Raw genomic sequence first — 18191 nt, 5'->3', positions numbered from 1 at the left:
GGTAAACACACTTCAGCGCGCCCCCCACTTCCTCACAGAGGAGAAGTGTGCTCACTCATGTACATTAATCTAACTGAAGGGATGTGTCTATTTCTATCAACCCATTACGGATGATAGAGTGGGCCTGCCCAAAATTCGTTGTGCAAGCTCAGGGTCCAAGAGCTCTGTTGCTAGAGTATTACAAAACAAACCCATAGTTAATCAAAGACAGCATATCAAAAATAAAAGCACTTCAAATAAATGCATACAATACAATAACAGCGCTTCAAATGAATGCATATAATGCAATACCAACACCAACACCCTCCTTGTTGTGAGTAGGTGGACACCTATTCACGTCTGGAGACCAACCTTGGTATCCAGCAGGAGGCAGTGCACCAGAGCCAACTGATCTCTGGCCACAACTTCCCAAAAACTAGTCCCACACCGTAATCTTCCATTCCCTTCCTTCCAGGAGAATAATCACAGTCACAAGAAAGACATTGCAATCTAAACGAAACACAATAGTCAGTCCTATGTCATAATTGTATTCCTCTTTTTCAATAGCTGGAAACAGCAATGCAGTTGTGTTGCCTGAAAGGAACTCGTACCCCAATTATTGTTCTTTGTAAGTGTATGTGGGAAGGAGTCATCTGTCCCTCTTGCAGTAGACAAACTTACAGACACACTTCGGTACAGTGACACAGAAGGTAGTCAGCACACTATTTCTGGCTGCTCATTACTGAGGTGTGGGGGTATGGACAACAGATAATACAGATTGATAACAGATACTAATCATGCAGCGATCAAACAGCCAGCTGAGCATTGTTAAAATGAAGCAGAGCAAGCGCCCATCATCAGACAACGTGACATGAAATGGCATTTGCTACAAGTTCACCGAAAATATTCATAGATAGGAAGAAAAGAGACAGAGGTAGAGTATATATTTCGTCCCCTTCCTTTCTCTCCGGGCCACGCAGACCCACAGAGGTGCTGCTGAACTACATTTTTAGAATCGCATAAAAGGTGAGACAAAAACAGGTGAACTCTGCACTTACACAGGCACACGCGTATAACACAAATAGCCGGGGTCTATCCCTAGTTGGTGCGGTTCTACACTAGCACCTGTTATCTAATCCCAAAATAGTGTGAGTGTAATGAGTGTAATCATAAGGAGAGCTGGCATCTGACATATCATAAGTAGTAGTGCACAGACTTAAGGTAATGTGCAATATAAAAACTATGTGAAAGTGTCTATTTGAGCAGTCTAGAAATAATATTGTATGAAAATGGCAACAGAAATCGGTGTCCTCGTGTCAAAGTCAGATCAGTCAAAAATGTAGATGTACATTCAAATTTGATAACTGATGAACACAGGTATTGAAAACAAAAATCATAAAGCTCAAGAAACGTATTAATGCAAATCAAGGAAAACAATGAATTACGTATTCCGTCCCTGTGTGAAACCAGGCGTTCACCCCCCTTCCTTTTCTCAGCATCCGACACCTTCCACCCCTGGAGCCAGTGAGTGTCGCAGGCAAGACAGGAAACTGCAGAATTTCACCCTCCCTGAAACATCAGTAGTCTTGTGCTGCCTATTTTCAGGGAGTTACTGCGTGGTCAAGGAAAAAAAGCGAATATTTGCCCTCACCGAACCCCAGTGGTGAAGGTGACAGTGCAGCAAGTATAATCCTAGTACAAAGCACATCATCAAGGAGTGAGGGGAGTCCTGAATCGTAGACAGCGACAGAATACCAGGGGAGTATCTGCAGTTACAACCCCTCACGACGCTGGGTGTGCTCAAACTGAGACAGCACCCATGGGCCCACTTCTGAGAATTCCCACCGAATCCTCCTGACCCTGCTCCCACTGAGCAGGGTCCCCGGACCTATTAGTCTGGTTGGAGTGCCACTGGCTGCCTAGAAACACAAAAGTAACCCCAAGATAAATTCTGAATGAAGCACCATCTGCAAACAGTTCACACCTATAACTAATATGTAAATCTAGAAGGGATGCTAATCACCAACCCTCCACCAGTCCCTCCAACTAAGGTCCCAAAGGGGCTCGTCAGCCCACTCTTGACTGAGTTCCCTCAGAACTCAGGCTAGCCAATAGGGGTACTCCAGCTGCGATGGCACCCAATCTTCCCTGTGCTGTCCCCTTGGGAACAAACAGATGCAGGTCCCCTGGAGACCAGAAAAGAAAGCTTGGCAAAGAATGCCCACGCACAGGGCAATAAAAAGAATACATAGAGCCACTGTGGAAACATAGTTTTCCAGTGGCAACGACAGCAGACGGAAAAAGAGAGGGAATAAAACAGAGGACAACACAATCGGAGAATACACATGAGAGGAAACTCAAAACCGAGACCAAAGGAAACACTCCTCCCCCTTGTAACTGGCCCACCGCCAGGAACAATGGAAGAGAAATATGCAAGGAGATGGCAACTGTGTCCCTCAGACGCTAGAGGCAACAAGATGGTGCATCACTGGCCCAGCGCCAGAAGTGCACACCAGAGAGTGACACAGCCACCAACAGAGCCGTCAGTGACATCGTGGCGACAAACCCAAAAATACACAGAGGGCACGTGTCAACAAAAATACAAATCACAACATTACCATGGTACCGTATTCTAATGCCAAATACACAATATCTTACCTGCACCTGAACTATGCGTAGCCGCTGCACCTGAACCTCGTGCAGCCACAGGGGTGCTTTCACCTCAACCACCTGCACATGGGGAGCGAAACTGCCACAACTCTAAAACGAGGGGCTACCTGCTGCAACGCAACCAGGAGGGTGTAAACCCTCAATATGTACTCACCGAGTGATTACTGGTCTGCCAAAGCGTACCGACCTCAGTTGTCACCAGGGGACCGGGGGTGAATGGTCCTCCGCCCCCATTAACCGGAGACTCTGCAGGCAAGACAAAGGGGTTGCAGAAGTACGCCCTCCTTGGTCCTAGTTACAGCCAAGCGCTGCGTAGCACCAGGGAGTGACTGCGTGCATGGAATCGAGCAGAAGGACACCATCGCCGGTCTGGAGGGGTGGAGATGAGGATCAGAAACTACAAAGGAGATAAAAATGCACATTAAAAGACAGCTGAGAGTCGGCAGCAGTGTCAGAGGTCAAAACGCAGAAAGAGCTTCAAAGCAGAAACAGAGTCAGTGGCGCCGAGCAAACGTTAAGAGGAAGCGGAGGAAATGTCACAAGCAGAATGGCGACAGAGTGGAAATTATCCGAGATAGAAAAAGGAGAACAAAGAAAGGAATGAGGACAGCCAGTATGACAGCCAAGAAGTACTTCGGTAAACAACCAATGGAGCTATTCCCTAGACAGAGGCACACCGGCCAAAGAAACACTGGCAGGGGCATGAGAAGAGGACCAAGAGAAAAGGAGATAGAAGGAGAGCGCTTAGAATCCCGTAAAAACAGTGCTATACAAATGTGCTGAGAGAGAAAGAGCAGGAGCCAAAGAAATGACACAAGCAACTAACGGTTAAGCACTGGTGTCGTCCTCCAACAGCCAGAGAGCGGAGATAGAGAAGACAAATTGAAATGTCACCACCTCAGGTCTCCGACCCCCCGAGGAGTTGGAGTCCAGCAGCCGGTGGCTGTTGAAGCCGGTCAGATGTTTTGGGGCTGCATTCTCCACCAAATGTAGAAGCTGAAATAGAAATAATAAGGAATAATACAAATAACACAAGTCTCTGTCAGCACAACTGTTAGCAAGATTTATTTGGGAACAACAAATAATGCTAAAGTACGTGCAGCACGGAGGCAGACAATAAAGATACTGAATGCCCAAAGATGTGACGTTGGTGACCGCTTTTATACGCCGAAACCACAAAGGATACGGCATCATCACATACGTAGCACAAATTAAGCCCTATCCATTTGACCAATTAGCAAAGGCCTAGATTGTGCTATACCTTTTAAGGTCCGAAATATACTGTTGCTAACCACGTGTCCCAAGTGGGCAGCTATGGGGACTTTCCACTGTATTGTAATCTATCAACGTTGGTACCTTCCCAGTTAATTATTGCAACATAATAGAAAGGACCAGACATATTGCAAAATGTGCTATGCTGAAATGTCTGTGTCTACGTGAGCATCTTCCCTGTCGCGTATTATTCTTGCTCAAACCTTGTGTTACAAAAGCTGTGTCTCTGAAGCAAATGGAAAAGTACAAGCATTTTGTGCACTGCTTTTCATGTCAACTTAGCAGGGCCTAAAAGCTTACAGCATTTGGTATCATACAAGAAAGATGGCTGCTACAACAGGAGTAATTCCAGCAATAATCTCTTGAGTCAAAATGTATTGTGGGATTCTTGGATATTCTGCATTGGGTTCGACTGTGATTTGAACTGACTCGACACCTTTGAGTAGTCCGATATCTTTACCTGTGAAGTTTCAGACTTTATGTAACACAGTGTCTCTCAGTTCAATGGGTAGATCCTCTTCGGTCAGTAGGGATACATCCCCATGTCAGATCTGTCAGGCAAGTTTAAAAACAACATCCTCATCATTGGTGTGAAATTCAGTACCTTTTGGAGTGCAATAGATTGAATAATTTAATTTACACAGTAGATCTCATCGAAGCAGATTCACTGGACTTGAATCGCACACCACAAATCAATGTTGATCCTCAAAGGACCCTATTTTAACAGGAACTGGTTCTGAAATTGGGATGAACAACCTTTTATTTGATACTTTCTCCCGAGAGGAGCAGGCTAAGAACCTCTGCTGCTCTTACAGTAGAGCGGATAGCACCAGTGTCAACGAGGAATGAGACCTGTTTCACGTTTACTTCTCCATCCACATATGGACCACTCTGGTCTACATCTAAGGCTGCGCCAAGCACGTAGCCCTCCTCCTCCCCCCTCAGGCACCGTCAGACTGACGGGTGCGGGTCAGAATCCTCTGTCTGAATCAAACAGAGCTTTACACTCGCTTTTCCATTGCCCATATTTTCCACACACATGACAGTGATTCGTTTTCTCAACAGCTGACCAATCAACACCCGTTCTAGAATAAACTGGAATACCATGACCTCTATCTTGTGACTGGAAATTTTGCTGCTGAAAACCGTTAACACCCTGCATTACCATATTAAATCCTCCTTGTGCTGGAACTGCATTGTCAAAACCCAAAGGATTCTGACCTCTTTGCACTGTTTTCATCTGTGCTAGCATTCATTTCTCTTTCAGCTTTTCGTTCTCTATCTCGAATTCATCTTCACAGTACTTTGCATAACGTAAAATCTCCTCATTTGGTTTGTTCTGCCAGCATTATAAATTCTTATGAATCATGGATGGACGCTGCGGTCTCAAACCATTCACAAATCTGTAAACAAAATGTCCCATATATTTTTCTGCCACACTTTCCGTTCCACTGTACTGTCTGAAAACCTGTATCAAACTCTCATAAAAAGCATGAATTGATTTCTAAAGTTGTGGGGTTGTTCTTCAATTTTTAGCCAATCGGTTTCTTTAAGAGAAATCTTGGTTGTCAGGAAAGTAATTACTTGTTGATATTTCTTCAGTACCACTGGAGATGGGCCACCGGTTCTAGGATCCCTCTCTGCTTCTGTTTAAAGCCAATCTCCAGAAAATGTACACTCTGTCCACAAGTCTCCAGGAACCCCAATGTGAAACCGGGTATTCAAATCTATCCAAGGACTTTTGAAATTTTCACAAACCTTTCAATCTGCCTGCACTATTCCACTGGATTATATCTCAATTTTGGGAAATCAGTTGTGAATGACAAAATATAATGTCTGGTCCATGGTACATGCACGTACCTTCCACCAGGTACTTCCCTCATAGGAAGAATATTTATGTCTCCTACTCCTCCGTCGATTTACAATTGGAGGTGTCCACATCCCAACTCTCTGCGTTTCCATCTTTTTCAACTATCTACCTTCCCTTTTCTCTCTTTCGCTCAATTGCTTGATCAATGTCATCAGTTTTTTTAGCCTGTAATTTCATTCCACATTGCCTAATGTTAACATAATCTTTGTCGCTGAAGTCTAATTTGTATATCTTTTGCAAAACCTTTGATCTCTGAACATCAATTTCATATTTCTGAGCCAATTGAACATGTGTCTGTCTAGCTTGTCTGGTAATGTCCTAACAAAGGAAAACTAGTTCCTCCTCCTGGTAGGTATCTAATCAAGTTGGACTAAGAGTTTCGCAAAATCATTCCTTCTAACTCTAATTTTAGCTTGGCCACATCTAATGTTTTCCCTTTACTGGCACTGGTACAGTTTCAGAACTTTGATTGGCTTAGAGGGTTTGGTGCCCCAATTAACAATCATCTGTTTCATGTAGAGTAAATCCAGATGTTTCTTTTGAAGCATTTAAATGCAAATCTCAATTAGCCAAATCACTACTTGTTCCAGGTTGCATATTTAATGCGGATGTATCAGGAACGGAAATTCCCATTGGTGCAGTCATTTCAGTAGCATGGTAACTTATTTCAGGAGGTTCACTTGTTCTTAAAAAAAATGCTATCCTCTGAACCATTCTGCTGCTAGGATCAAATGATGTCTGATTTAAAATGGAACCTGTATTTATTTCTTTATTTGTCGGATTTGTATAGCGCATAGCTGCCCCAGCAACGGGGCGTCCCAGCGCGACCATAGACATTGAGAGTAGCCGGCAGGAAAGCAGTTTAGACGTGAACCCGGAAAAGCCAGGTCTTGATGGCTTTTCGAAAAACAAGATGACTCTGGATCCCTCTGATCGGAACCGGAAGCAGATTTCAGAGTTGCGGCGCAAGACTGCGGAAAGGGCGGCCTCCGGCTCTCGCTCTCAGAACACGAGGGACACTCACTATGCTTGGTCAGCCGATCTGAGGGAACGCCGCGGCACATAAAACTGTAGCAGGTTGGACTAGCCCAAAGGAGCCTGTTGGGTCAGAATCATGTGCGAAACGCAGAGTCTTAAACTGGATTCGCTTTTCAACAGGCAACCAGTGTAGCTTGGGCAGGACATGGGAAACTGAACAGGATCTCGGCAGTGCCACCAGAATACGTGCTACAACAAACAATTGATGGACGGAATGCTGACAATGCAGACATTCTCCCCTAGTCAAGAGATCTGGGTTAAATCCATCGTTCTTTTGCCCACTACGCCACCCCAGTTTAGACATGGCCATATGCAAATCAGTCTTGACCCTGTGCCTCATGGGAACAGTCCAGCCCGAACTGCCAAGCCATGTCTTCCCTGGACTGGAATCAAGCATCCTAGGACCGGTTTCTGGCTATCAGCCGTCATCAGCCAGGATAGCTTGACTCCAGTGGCGTAGTGAGCACGGGTCCCACGTCTGGGAATACCCATCCCACTTAGGGCGAAAAGCGTTACAACAAACAATTGATGGACGGAATGCTGACAATGCAGACATTCTCCCCCAGTCAAGAGATCTGGGTTAAATCCATCGTTCTTTTGCCCAGAATACGTGCAGCAGCGTTCCGGATTCTCTGCAAATGCCTAATACAAGACTTGTTGGCCCCAAGGTACAGAGAATTACCATAATCCAGCCTCGACAAGATTGTCGCTTGGATAATGGTCTGGCGCACCCTGGGGGGGGGGGGGGGAAACGAGCAGAGGCTTCAAGCCCAAAACATGTCCCTGCCACGGCTTTAGATTGTATATTGAAGGTGAGCCCACTGTCTATCCACACTCCCAGGTTCTTAACTGCATCTTTAGGCACAGGGGCCGGTTTGAGGCTGTCTGGCCAACACTGCTTGGACCATAAGTCCCGGCCTTTCCCAAATAACAGCACCTCGGACCTACTGGCATTCAGCTGCAAGCAGTTGGTTGACATCCAGCCTGCCACATCTACCAGATCCTCCTTAAACTTTCCCAAACTAACATTATTTCTCTTGGAGAAAGCGATTACCAATTGGATGTCGTCAGTGTACGACACCAATGACAACCCTCTACCCATAGCCACCCGTGCAAGAGGTTGCATGTAAATATTGAACAGAAGGGGGCTCAAAATAGAGCCCTGAGGCACCCCCAGTTTCAAAGCAAACTCCTGCGATTGAAATGGTGGCACCCAGACCTGGAAAGATCTTCCCGTCAGGAAAGACGACACCAATCCAAGGCCAAATCCCTCACTCCGATGTCCTGCAGACGCCTCAGCAAAATCTTGCTTAGGTCTAGAAGAATTAAGGCCGCAGAATCACCCACATCCAAAATCCCTCGGATTTCCTCCGTCACAGCCAACAGAGCAAACTCTGTGCCATGACGTGCTCTAAAGCCATTCTGCGAAGGGTCAAAAATTGCATTATGCTTGGTGAACTCAGTGAGAATAGTACTCACATGCAATTCCACCAGCTTTGCCAGAAAAGGAAGTTGTGAGATAGGGCGATAGTTGCCTGGCTCACCAGGATCCCGAGATGGTTTCTTTAGCAGAGGAGTGACTTTCGCATGTTTCCACGCTGCTGGTAACGCAGCTGAGGACAAGGAGAGATTAACCAACTCCAAGCTTACTGGCGAGACCATGGAGAAAAACTGGCGAAAATGATTAGGTGTCACTGGGTCAATTGGCAAACCTGATTTAATTTTCTTACAGAGGGTCTCAAAATCTGCAAGATATAGCAAAGGAAAGGATAACAGACTATTAGCCCCTTGGGGACCAGGAGCATCAGGCGCGCCCTTGCTGCCTGACCTGACCACGGGGGGGAGACTTTGATATATATTCTCAACCTTGTTAACAAAATACCTGGCCAGGTCATTGCATTGGCTATTCGATGAAATATGTTAGTACCAGTAATATTTTTCGAATCAGAACCATTGGTGTCTGAAGCAAAGACTTTGTTGTCAAATCTAATGGATTTCCACGTGCAATACTTACTCCTGCAGGTATAATCAGAGTATGTGCAGTATTTACCTGTGACCGAGGACCAATAGTAACAGGAACGGTTAAAGCATCTGGAGCATTCAATTCAAATGGGTTCAGTGGAACTAGTATTTCTGTTTGTCCTCTTACACGAGAAACCAGTGTAGTCATATTCTCACTCTGAGATTCATTGTATGGTGGTGGATGATTCTCAGAATGTTTCCTTTTCTCTTTTCCTTAATCTCTCCTTCAACAGGTATCAAGAGGTGCATTTTTGATCCCTGAATAACTTCTGCTCTCCGAACTCTGTTGTGCATCCCATCTAGCTTCTGCATACTGATCTATGGTTCTTCTATATCTTCCCTGATACTTTTCTTTCTCTTTTTGATCAGTGAAGTGTTCCCAAGTTCAAACTGAATTCGTCTAGGATGTCGTCTCATTTTGTATAATCTCCTCCTAAAATTCTCAATGATTCTGAAATTAAATGCCACATAATGAGGAAACTGTAGAACCTCTTCTTTCGCTGTAATTTTGTGCCAATGTTTATGCCAAAGAAATGGATGTAATCCTTCATCTATCAATGCAATGTAACCTGGTGTACCCTTGGGTGATACTACTTCTCCTCTTCTAACTGGTATAATCACATCTCCTTGTATTAATTTCCTTAAAGCTTTGACAAACTTCATTTTTATTCAATTTTGTATTTCACAAATGTTTTTCACAAAATTAGGAAAAAAAATTCTCCTACAATTTTCTTGTTCGGCAATCTCAACCAATAACAGTGCAACTTTCTATGACATACTCAACCAATATCAGCGCGGCTTTACACCAACTGACCAATTACAGCGCAACGCACTGTAACGGCAATCTCGCTCCTTGAAGCAGCTCACCCACCTTTGCACTTTTCTTTGAAGTGTTTTCTAGGCAAATAAACAAGAGAATATACAAGTGTTTTCAACATGAGTGTCTGCTCCACTAAAGGAAAGATGTTTCTCACTCAAAATAATCTTAGTTCTATACCTATGTCCTCATTCACTTCAAATGAAATCTCAAACAGTGGAATTTCTTCCTTAATTGATATTTATTCCCGGTGCACCTGAGATCAACTATACCAATTGTTCACCACTAGCACTCAAAAGGTGGTCCCTTTCCATAAGATTTTGTGTATGACTTCTCACGAAAATACCACATCACAGTAGACAACTTACTTAGTGTCTTCTACACTAAGACCACCACGTAGGTATATATCCCGGTATTTTAGGCCACAAACAGACTTGATAACAACTTCAAGTTTTTTGCCAGGCTACCTTGAATCCAGTGGCAAAGTGAGCAAGGGACCCACGTCTGGGCATACCCTGCCAACTTAGGGCGTACAAAGCTATACCAAAGGGGAAACCTGAAACCGGTCCCAGGATGCTTGTTTCCGGTCCAGGGAAGACATGGCTTGGCAGTTCGGGCTGGACTGTTCCCATGAGGCACAGGGTCAGACTGATTTGCATATGGCCATGTCTGAACTGGGGTGGTGGAGTAAGCTAAAGAATGATGATGGATTAAACCCAGATCAGTTGACTGTGGGTGAGTGTTTGATTTGCTCAAACGCTCCGTCCATCATCCCCTTTGGTATCGCTTCATTTTTTTAGGAACATTTTATTTTGAAAGCAAAGAATCATCACTCTTGCTTTCAAGCTTCTGCAAATCTTTGCATCGAATCAAAGAGCATTCTGGGAGCATTATACTTAGCCTCATATTGCTGAACTTTGAAAAAGTGTGTACACATTTTTATACTGGAACCACTGTCAGTAGTGCAGTCCGAGCTTACAACATTTACTTAGAGCGCTCACCCTAATAAAGGCTTTCAATTAATGAACCATAACTGCAAGTTTGAACAGCATTAACATATGGACAAAGATATTACCTTAACTGCAGACAGTGCCCTTCTCTAATCCATAATGTTGTACTGCAAACTGTCAGCCAAAGGGATTGTGCTGCAGGGGGTTGGGCCTACTTGTCTCAAGGACAAAATACACATGAAAACATGTTGCCCTTAAACCCTGACAAAATGTCTTGGGCGTCGGGCTGTAGGAATTCTCCCTGTCTGATCATTCTTCCGTTCCCCATCACAATAAAACTACTATCCATTCAGTCCTCACAGGTTAGTTGACAAAGAGCTTATTTACTTTGTTGCTCCCCAAGGATATAGTTTGAAGGTCCAGTTCCTGCCATTCACTCACAAAGATCATTTGTAAGAAAGTCTCTTGTCGCTTAAAGAATGTAGCATGAACAATAATAATAAAGCAACATTTGAAGAAACATATCAAGCCCATTGCACAAGGCCATGAATTAATGCAAAATTTAACAAAGGGAGGGAGTGAAGAGGATTTCTGGTAGAACCTTCCTCCTATGTCAGACTTCAAATAAACAAGGTGGTTCTACTCAATGTGATATAAAAATATATTTTTTGTGTATTTTATTATTTTAAATAGTGAATAAATAAATAAAGCAGTGCCCACACGTAATGTCAGATAAAGGCACTTGATGTTTTTTTAAAATACCCCTCACACACTATGAATTCCCATAGTGTCATGCTTCATCATGGGGGTCTTCCCGTCCCTCTACGGGCGGGGCGTGCTTCGACCAATAAATATATGGGAGCACTGTTGTTAAGTGAAGGAAGAAAACTATGTGTAAAGTGATGGTGAGTGAGATAGGGTTAGTGAGTGAAATATACAAAAAATTAAAAATCCTCTAGCTAGTGGAAAAAACAGACTTTATTAAATTCCCTAGCTGAGAATGTTAAAAATTGGGGTTGCGTAGGGGGTGTATGCCAATTAGATACTCCCTACTGGGTCAACATGTTTCGTAAGCAGGCCCCACTGCTTTACTCATCAGGACCAAAAAATATATATGTCCCTACTACACTCAAAATATGGATAGGGTTGTATGCCTATTCATTAGTTTTAAGTCCTCCCAAATTGGGGAATTTTTAAAGGTACAATGACCTTTCTTGATTGAAATAGCGTTTCTTCGTTATCTGTAAATATAAAAAATGAATGAAAAACAACCCTTGAGTTGTTAATATAAACACATCTTCATACTCTGCATTTTTCTGCTAGCTGAAAAAGAAAATCGTGATATATTTTTCTTTTGCTGTATTTCAATGGTTCTTAGTACACCGGTTATTCTGGCTTTTTATTTGGCCAGCACACGTGTTTACACATTTGCATTCATTCCAATTTCTTTGCCATGAAACGTGATATATTTTTCTGTGGATAAATGCTGGGTATTATTCCACCAACAGATTATCAGAGACCAATTTGCATTGTGCAGAATATACTCGTTCTTTCATTCTCAGAAGATAACACACACACACAATCATACACCCGCTTTCATTAAAAAACCTCGTTATAATGATAGCCATCTGACTCTGTTCTAGTAAAAAGGAGTTACTTTGCAAACTATTAGCTTATGCGAGCTCGCAACTAAATACATGATGTCATCCATGCTGTATTTCATAAACTCGTCATAGCCTGTTTTACATAACGAAAATATATACATACTTCATTGGGGATGATTATCCGATCTCATGAGCTGGCATCGGAGAAAGGGGGGAACTTCTACCAAGCACTGTAGATAAGGTAAACTGTGAATTAATGCAGCCTAAGGAGAAAAGACATCTCAAACGGATTTTGAAGTTAGCATTTCTTATTTAGTAAAACAAAACTCCTAATTAAGTTCAAGCATAACAAGACAAATCAGACATATCATATTTAAGCATTTTGTAATGTTGTCAGTGATTATTACACAGAAATGTTCAACCCTAATAGTGGCCTGCTACCACAGTTTCAAAAAGTAACAAAAGGTAAACCATTTCTAAAATTCATTAAAACAAAATTGGGGCTCAAAAAATCTACTCGCTCACTTGCATTGTGGAGCAAGATGTATCCAGGAGGAGCTATTTTTAGGGACTACTCACCCTTTCTGGCAGTTGAAAATCCTCTAACTTTAGAGAAGAGAAACAGACTTTTGACCCCTGTTTCAGAAATCAGAGCAAGTGTGACAAGATAACAAGATTTAAAGGCATCTTTATTGCTCACAAAGTGAAAAAGCAATAAAAATCCAATTAAATCTTATCTTGTCACATTTGCTGGCTTTCAGAGACCGAGGTCAAAAGACAGCTTATCTTATAACATTTATTTTTCTTTCTGGGACTTAAATTAGAGGATTTTGTAAAGTTAACTGTGACAATTGAACTGTGCAAAGCATGGGAAATGAATGGCTGTAAGATGTCAGACTTATTTCTAAGAGAACACTGAAATAGCTATGTAAACTGTTCAAACATTTCAAATATATTTCACTAGTTATAAAGACCTTATTTTTGTAATTTTGTGGTGAGAAAAATATTTGTATAGAATCAAAACAAATTCAAACACTTTACTTGGTGATGTGCACATTTTAAATATTTTTGCTAAAAACCCAATTCCAAAAATTGTTTAACTGCATGTTAGTGGGAAAGTTTTGTGGCAGTTTTAATGGAAAATATGTTATCTATAAATGACAATGGACTACCACATCATGCTTTGGTAATATATTTATGAAAAGTAAGTTTTTAAACACAAACTGGGAATTATTACTGCTCCTGCCCAGATGACAATTCTATTAGTGAATTAAGAGGCAACCCAGGAATCCTGTGCACCCTATATATGGGCTCCATTCTTGCTATAAACGGAGCAAACATTTAGTCTAGTAAATAAAACTTTTTTTGTATAGCAGAAATAGTGAACTTGCATATTTGAAGGTGCTCTCTTAAGTGATAACAAAGAAAAAGGCTGCTCCATAACGCAAAATATTTGCCTAGGATCACTCCATTTGAGACCAGTTCATGGGTCAGATACATTACAGTTAGGTCGAGTAGATTATTAAAGTTACTAGACCTGCAGGTCTAGTAACATTTTTATGGTTTTTCGAGCCCTGAAAATAGCTTCTAAGAATGCATGATTTTCATAATGTTAGGCACTTATACTGTAAGTTTCAATCATCTAACATATTGCATGTATGAATTGCATCGCCGTGCAGGTTGTTATGACTCTATTTAATGAAGTCACTAGAAAAGTTTCATTATTAAGTTTCATTCCATTTTTGTTAAGAATATCAGGTAATCAGATTCTAGACTTCTTGAATTTACAATTTGATTAATTCTACTGCTTCTACCCAGTCAAGCACACGTTTACGGTGCTTGTACATTAACTTTTACTCCATTTCAATGTCATTTTTCTAGACATGTGCAAACAGCCCATTTGCATTTTCATTGTCAAGATTTGGTGTGTCATGTAAAGCATGATCAGCTTTTATGCTGCATTACGCTCCTCTTTCTGTAACACTTTGAACATCTCTTCGTGTGATAGACAGTTCCTGAAAAGATTGCTCATTCAGTAATCATTGTGTTATCCGAAAAGACATACGAGAAACACAGTGCCATTGGACATCACTCTTAAGAAATTCTCACAACTCCCCTGAGAATTTACAGTAAGGATTTGCCGAAGTGCTCACACTTGTCAATGACACAAGATAGACTGTTTATTCTGTTGCAATAATTTTTGCTTTGTATATCCGTGTATTTCACCATATGCTCTTTTGATGTTTTTTACAGCCAAATTGAAAAATTGCCTTTGAATCTCATGTAGCACCGAACGTCATTAGAAATGGAAGTAAATTTAGAGGTCCTAATCTCTAGAAGCATCAAGCGGAAGAAACCATGTTCTCGATTTTGCTGGCTGGGCCAGGTAAGATCTTCATCCTGTTTCTTAAGCCATTTTTCATGTGTTCCAGCTTGTTTTCTCGCGCCTAGCGTTGCATTGCTTAGCAGTGCTCGCACAGCGAGAGTCCTTTTGTCCGGGGTTCAGAAATGGACCCTGGAATCGTACACGCTCGTGCGTGTGTTTTTTGTTTTGTCTTCTATTATTGGGCTTTTAGTGGCTGTATTGTTTAGACCGAGCACGCAATAGGCCAAAGGCGGGCGCATCGCTCCGCCCACGGCCTATTGGTGTCTGTTACGCGCACTAAAGCCTATCTGGTTTCAAATATCGTGCCCAAACACGGGCGCGATAATTGAAAGCATATGGCTGTCTGTGGCACGTGCGTGCGCGCACCATTGGCGGGTGTCTCTGCTTCCAAAAGCGATTGCTTTCGGTTTCACGATCACTTTACTTGTGGCTTTGCGGCTGCAATGCAGTTTGTTTCTTAATTGGGAGGAATGCGTGGCTAATCTTTACGCGGTGACAAGGTAAAATAGCGGTTACAAGGCAAAGTAAATGAAAATGCGCGGCAAATATTTACTTTGTTACAAGGTAAAATGAATGAAGGCGGTTACAAGGTAAAAAAAAATGAGAATGCGCGGCAAATATTTACGCGGTTACAAGGTAAACAATGCGTGCCTAATAATTGCACTATACTTCTCTTTTTCTAATGTCGCGTCAGGCTTACTGAAATGATTGACTGCATCTGCTTAGCTACAAAGACTCGTTGAGGCTAAGTCATACTTTCTGACTGGATTTTGGATAGAGTTCTTTCTCTTTCCGTTACACGATTCCCTTAAGTTGTGGGTGGCTGTGTGTGTGGTTGTGTGTGTGGTTGTGTGCTTGTGTGTGTTGTTGTGTGTGTGGTTGTGTGTGTGTAGTTGGGTGGTTGTGTGTGTGGTTGTGTGTGTGTGTGGTTGGTTGTGCGTGTGTGGTTGTGGTTTTGTGTGTGTGGTTGTATGTGTGGTTGTGTGTGTGGTTGTGGTTTTGTGTGTGTGGTTGTGTGTGGATGGTTGTGTGTGGTTGTATGTGTGTGTGTTGTGTGGTTGTGGGTGTGTGTGGTTGTGGTGGTATGTGTGTGGTTGTGGGTGTATATGTGGTTGTGGGTGTGTGTGTCGTGGTTGTGTGTGTGGTTGGGTGTGGTTGTGTGGTAACACATCACATAATTACACTGTATTCAATACAACATAAATACACTTCACATACCACTCAGTACTACATAATTGCACGTCACATAATTAGTCTCTACTTAATGCAAGATAAATACACTCTACAAAATACCTCTCTGTGCCACATAATAACACAACCCATAATTACACTGTACTCAATGCAACATAAATACACACCTTTCAATCCAGTTCGTGCTATATAAAAAACAAAAACAAAAAAAACCATTGCAATGCAATAGGTCTCACATTACTGAATCTTTGAGCTGCTATTGGTGTTGCATTATTATTAGCAATGCCAACAGCTCAAACTTTAATAATGCGAGACCTATTGCATTGAAAATGCTTGTTGTTAATAGTGATGGTCATGGCACTCTAGATTAATGCAGAAATTACTACAATCTTATCAAATAGCATTGATCCCCGTGAAGAACTCTGCATTGACTGGGGGATTTCATAGGTCCCTGGTTAGCTGGAAATCTATGGTGCACGAACACACATACTTATTCTCTCACAAAATTGCAGGCCAATTGAAGGAAACTATTAGCCCAGAGGCCACGTGATAGTTGACAGATGAAAGATATTACACAGTCGACAAATTACAGTGAGACGAGTGTACAAGGCATGATGAGGGAAAAGGAGGCCCCTAATTAGGGGCGGTGTCTTGAAGTAATCACATTTTTGTTATATTCCTGAAGAGGAGTAATTTTAAAGTTGCAGGTGGAGAGACCGTTGCAAAGGCTTGCGCCTTGACTTGCAAGTTTATGGCTGCCTGTTCCATGGGAAGCAAGCATGGTTCCTCAAACCCTACTTAAGTTTCTGTAGCAGAAAACCCCACAAAATATTGTTGATACCTTATTTCGGTCTGACCTACAGACTTCTTTAGCTGTTTCAACAGCCTCATGTTTCCAAAACAATCATAATACCAAATTGCATGCATACTGGGGTTTTTGGTCATCCCTCATCGTTCAGCAGTGCCTTTTAACTGGCATTAACATTGTATTAACATTTTGCTTCCTCTCACCACAATATACATCATGGGGCAGTAGGGCAGCTCAATTCATCTGTTTGTTCTCTGGAAAAGTGATTGCTTGAAATTTGCCTGGTCACGTCCACAGTTGCTTGAAAAGGAGTGCATTTCAGTACTAGGGCTGATGTGTATAGACTGCTGGAACATTCATTTACTTTTATGTTTTTGTACATATTTGAGAGAAAATACTCTCAACCAGATCTATTGGCTTTCCAGTGCTTGTTTTAGGATGGCTTGTGAACGAGTCATCGCAAAAAATCACAGACGGAAGCCCCTGAGCAAATACATAGGCAGAGGGACCAGGGGAAAAGACAAGTAAAACTATTAAAGAAACCCCACTGCCTGAAAAATATTGAGAAAAAGCTAATCGTCACCGATACACTAAGCGCAAGAAAGTCTCATACATCCAAAGAAGCACAGGAAAGTCACATACACCCAAAGAAGCAATGCAATGTAAAAAAACGAACAACATTTTCAAACAAACAATATTTATAAGATAAATTGCATCAAATGTATTATATCAAATCACAAAGAATCATAATATATACAATCAAATTAAAACATTTAGAAAACTTTACGAAAACCCCAGGCGTGACATAAACACTACACTACACTCATTCTCTCAAACCAATGCATACTCATTCATTCACACATACACAGAAATCATACATGTCCACCGGTCTCCGAATTCCATCATTTGATTACCCCCACACAAGGTCGGAGGCTCGGAGATAACTGTTTAAAACCACAATGTACAATATGGTAACATGGTAATACCATCGACACAATATAATTTCATTAAATGTAACAACAGGTTAATGCAATTTATTAACCCAATATAATGGACGTCATAAATAGAAAATCTCAGAGGGAGACATGGAAAACAGAGGACTCCAGCGCTGACACGCGATTTGGAGTGTGACCCCAATGGTGGGTCTCACCTTCTTCAGGGCGCAGTAAGATGGAATGACAAGTTGAGACCAGAAGATGCGCGCCTGGGAAATATAAAAACAACTGTTCATGTATAATACCGAAATGCCCACAATATAGATTCAGATGACACTGAAGGGAAAATAATAAAGGGGGTTCAACACAAGAGTGATAAAAAGAATATCCGAAATAAAATCTGGATAAGTTTATGAAACATAGTGATGTCAAGAGAAAGTACCAAAAGAACCCATATGTGAATAAAGTAGAAAACAGTGTGCCGACACCTGTTTACTGAAAAATTAGGATGAAAGATGTGTATAAGCAAGCTAGCCCTTTCAGCTCTTCACCAACCTGTGGGTAAACACCTAGAGAGTACAGGACTATACCGGAGTTTAACACAGGATCAATAACACGCCACATATATCAAAGTACGTCACAGATAAAA

At 42.0% G+C, this 18191-nt stretch overlaps 1 protein-coding gene across 3 annotated transcripts in view; it reads left to right on the top strand.

Annotated features, from left to right (window-relative positions):
* Positions 1 to 18191, top strand: part of CPLANE1 (ciliogenesis and planar polarity effector complex subunit 1) — a 2680747-nt gene that overhangs the window by 72526 nt on the left and 2590030 nt on the right. For all 3 annotated transcript variants that reach the window (XM_085631095.1, XM_085631092.1, XM_085631094.1), the window contains exon 2: positions 14476 to 14608. In XM_085631095.1, the coding sequence (XP_085487221.1) occupies positions 14528 to 14608 (81 nt within the window). In that variant the 5' untranslated portion in view covers positions 14476 to 14527. The remainder of the gene's footprint in view (positions 1 to 14475; positions 14609 to 18191) is intronic.

Source organism: Triturus cristatus, chromosome 2_1, assembly GCF_964204655.1.
Source record: "Triturus cristatus chromosome 2_1, aTriCri1.1, whole genome shotgun sequence".
Classification (NCBI taxonomy): Eukaryota; Metazoa; Chordata; class Amphibia; order Caudata; family Salamandridae; genus Triturus; species Triturus cristatus.
The sequence above is the reverse complement of the archived record's forward strand: the minus strand, read 5'-3'. Positions and strand labels throughout refer to the sequence as shown.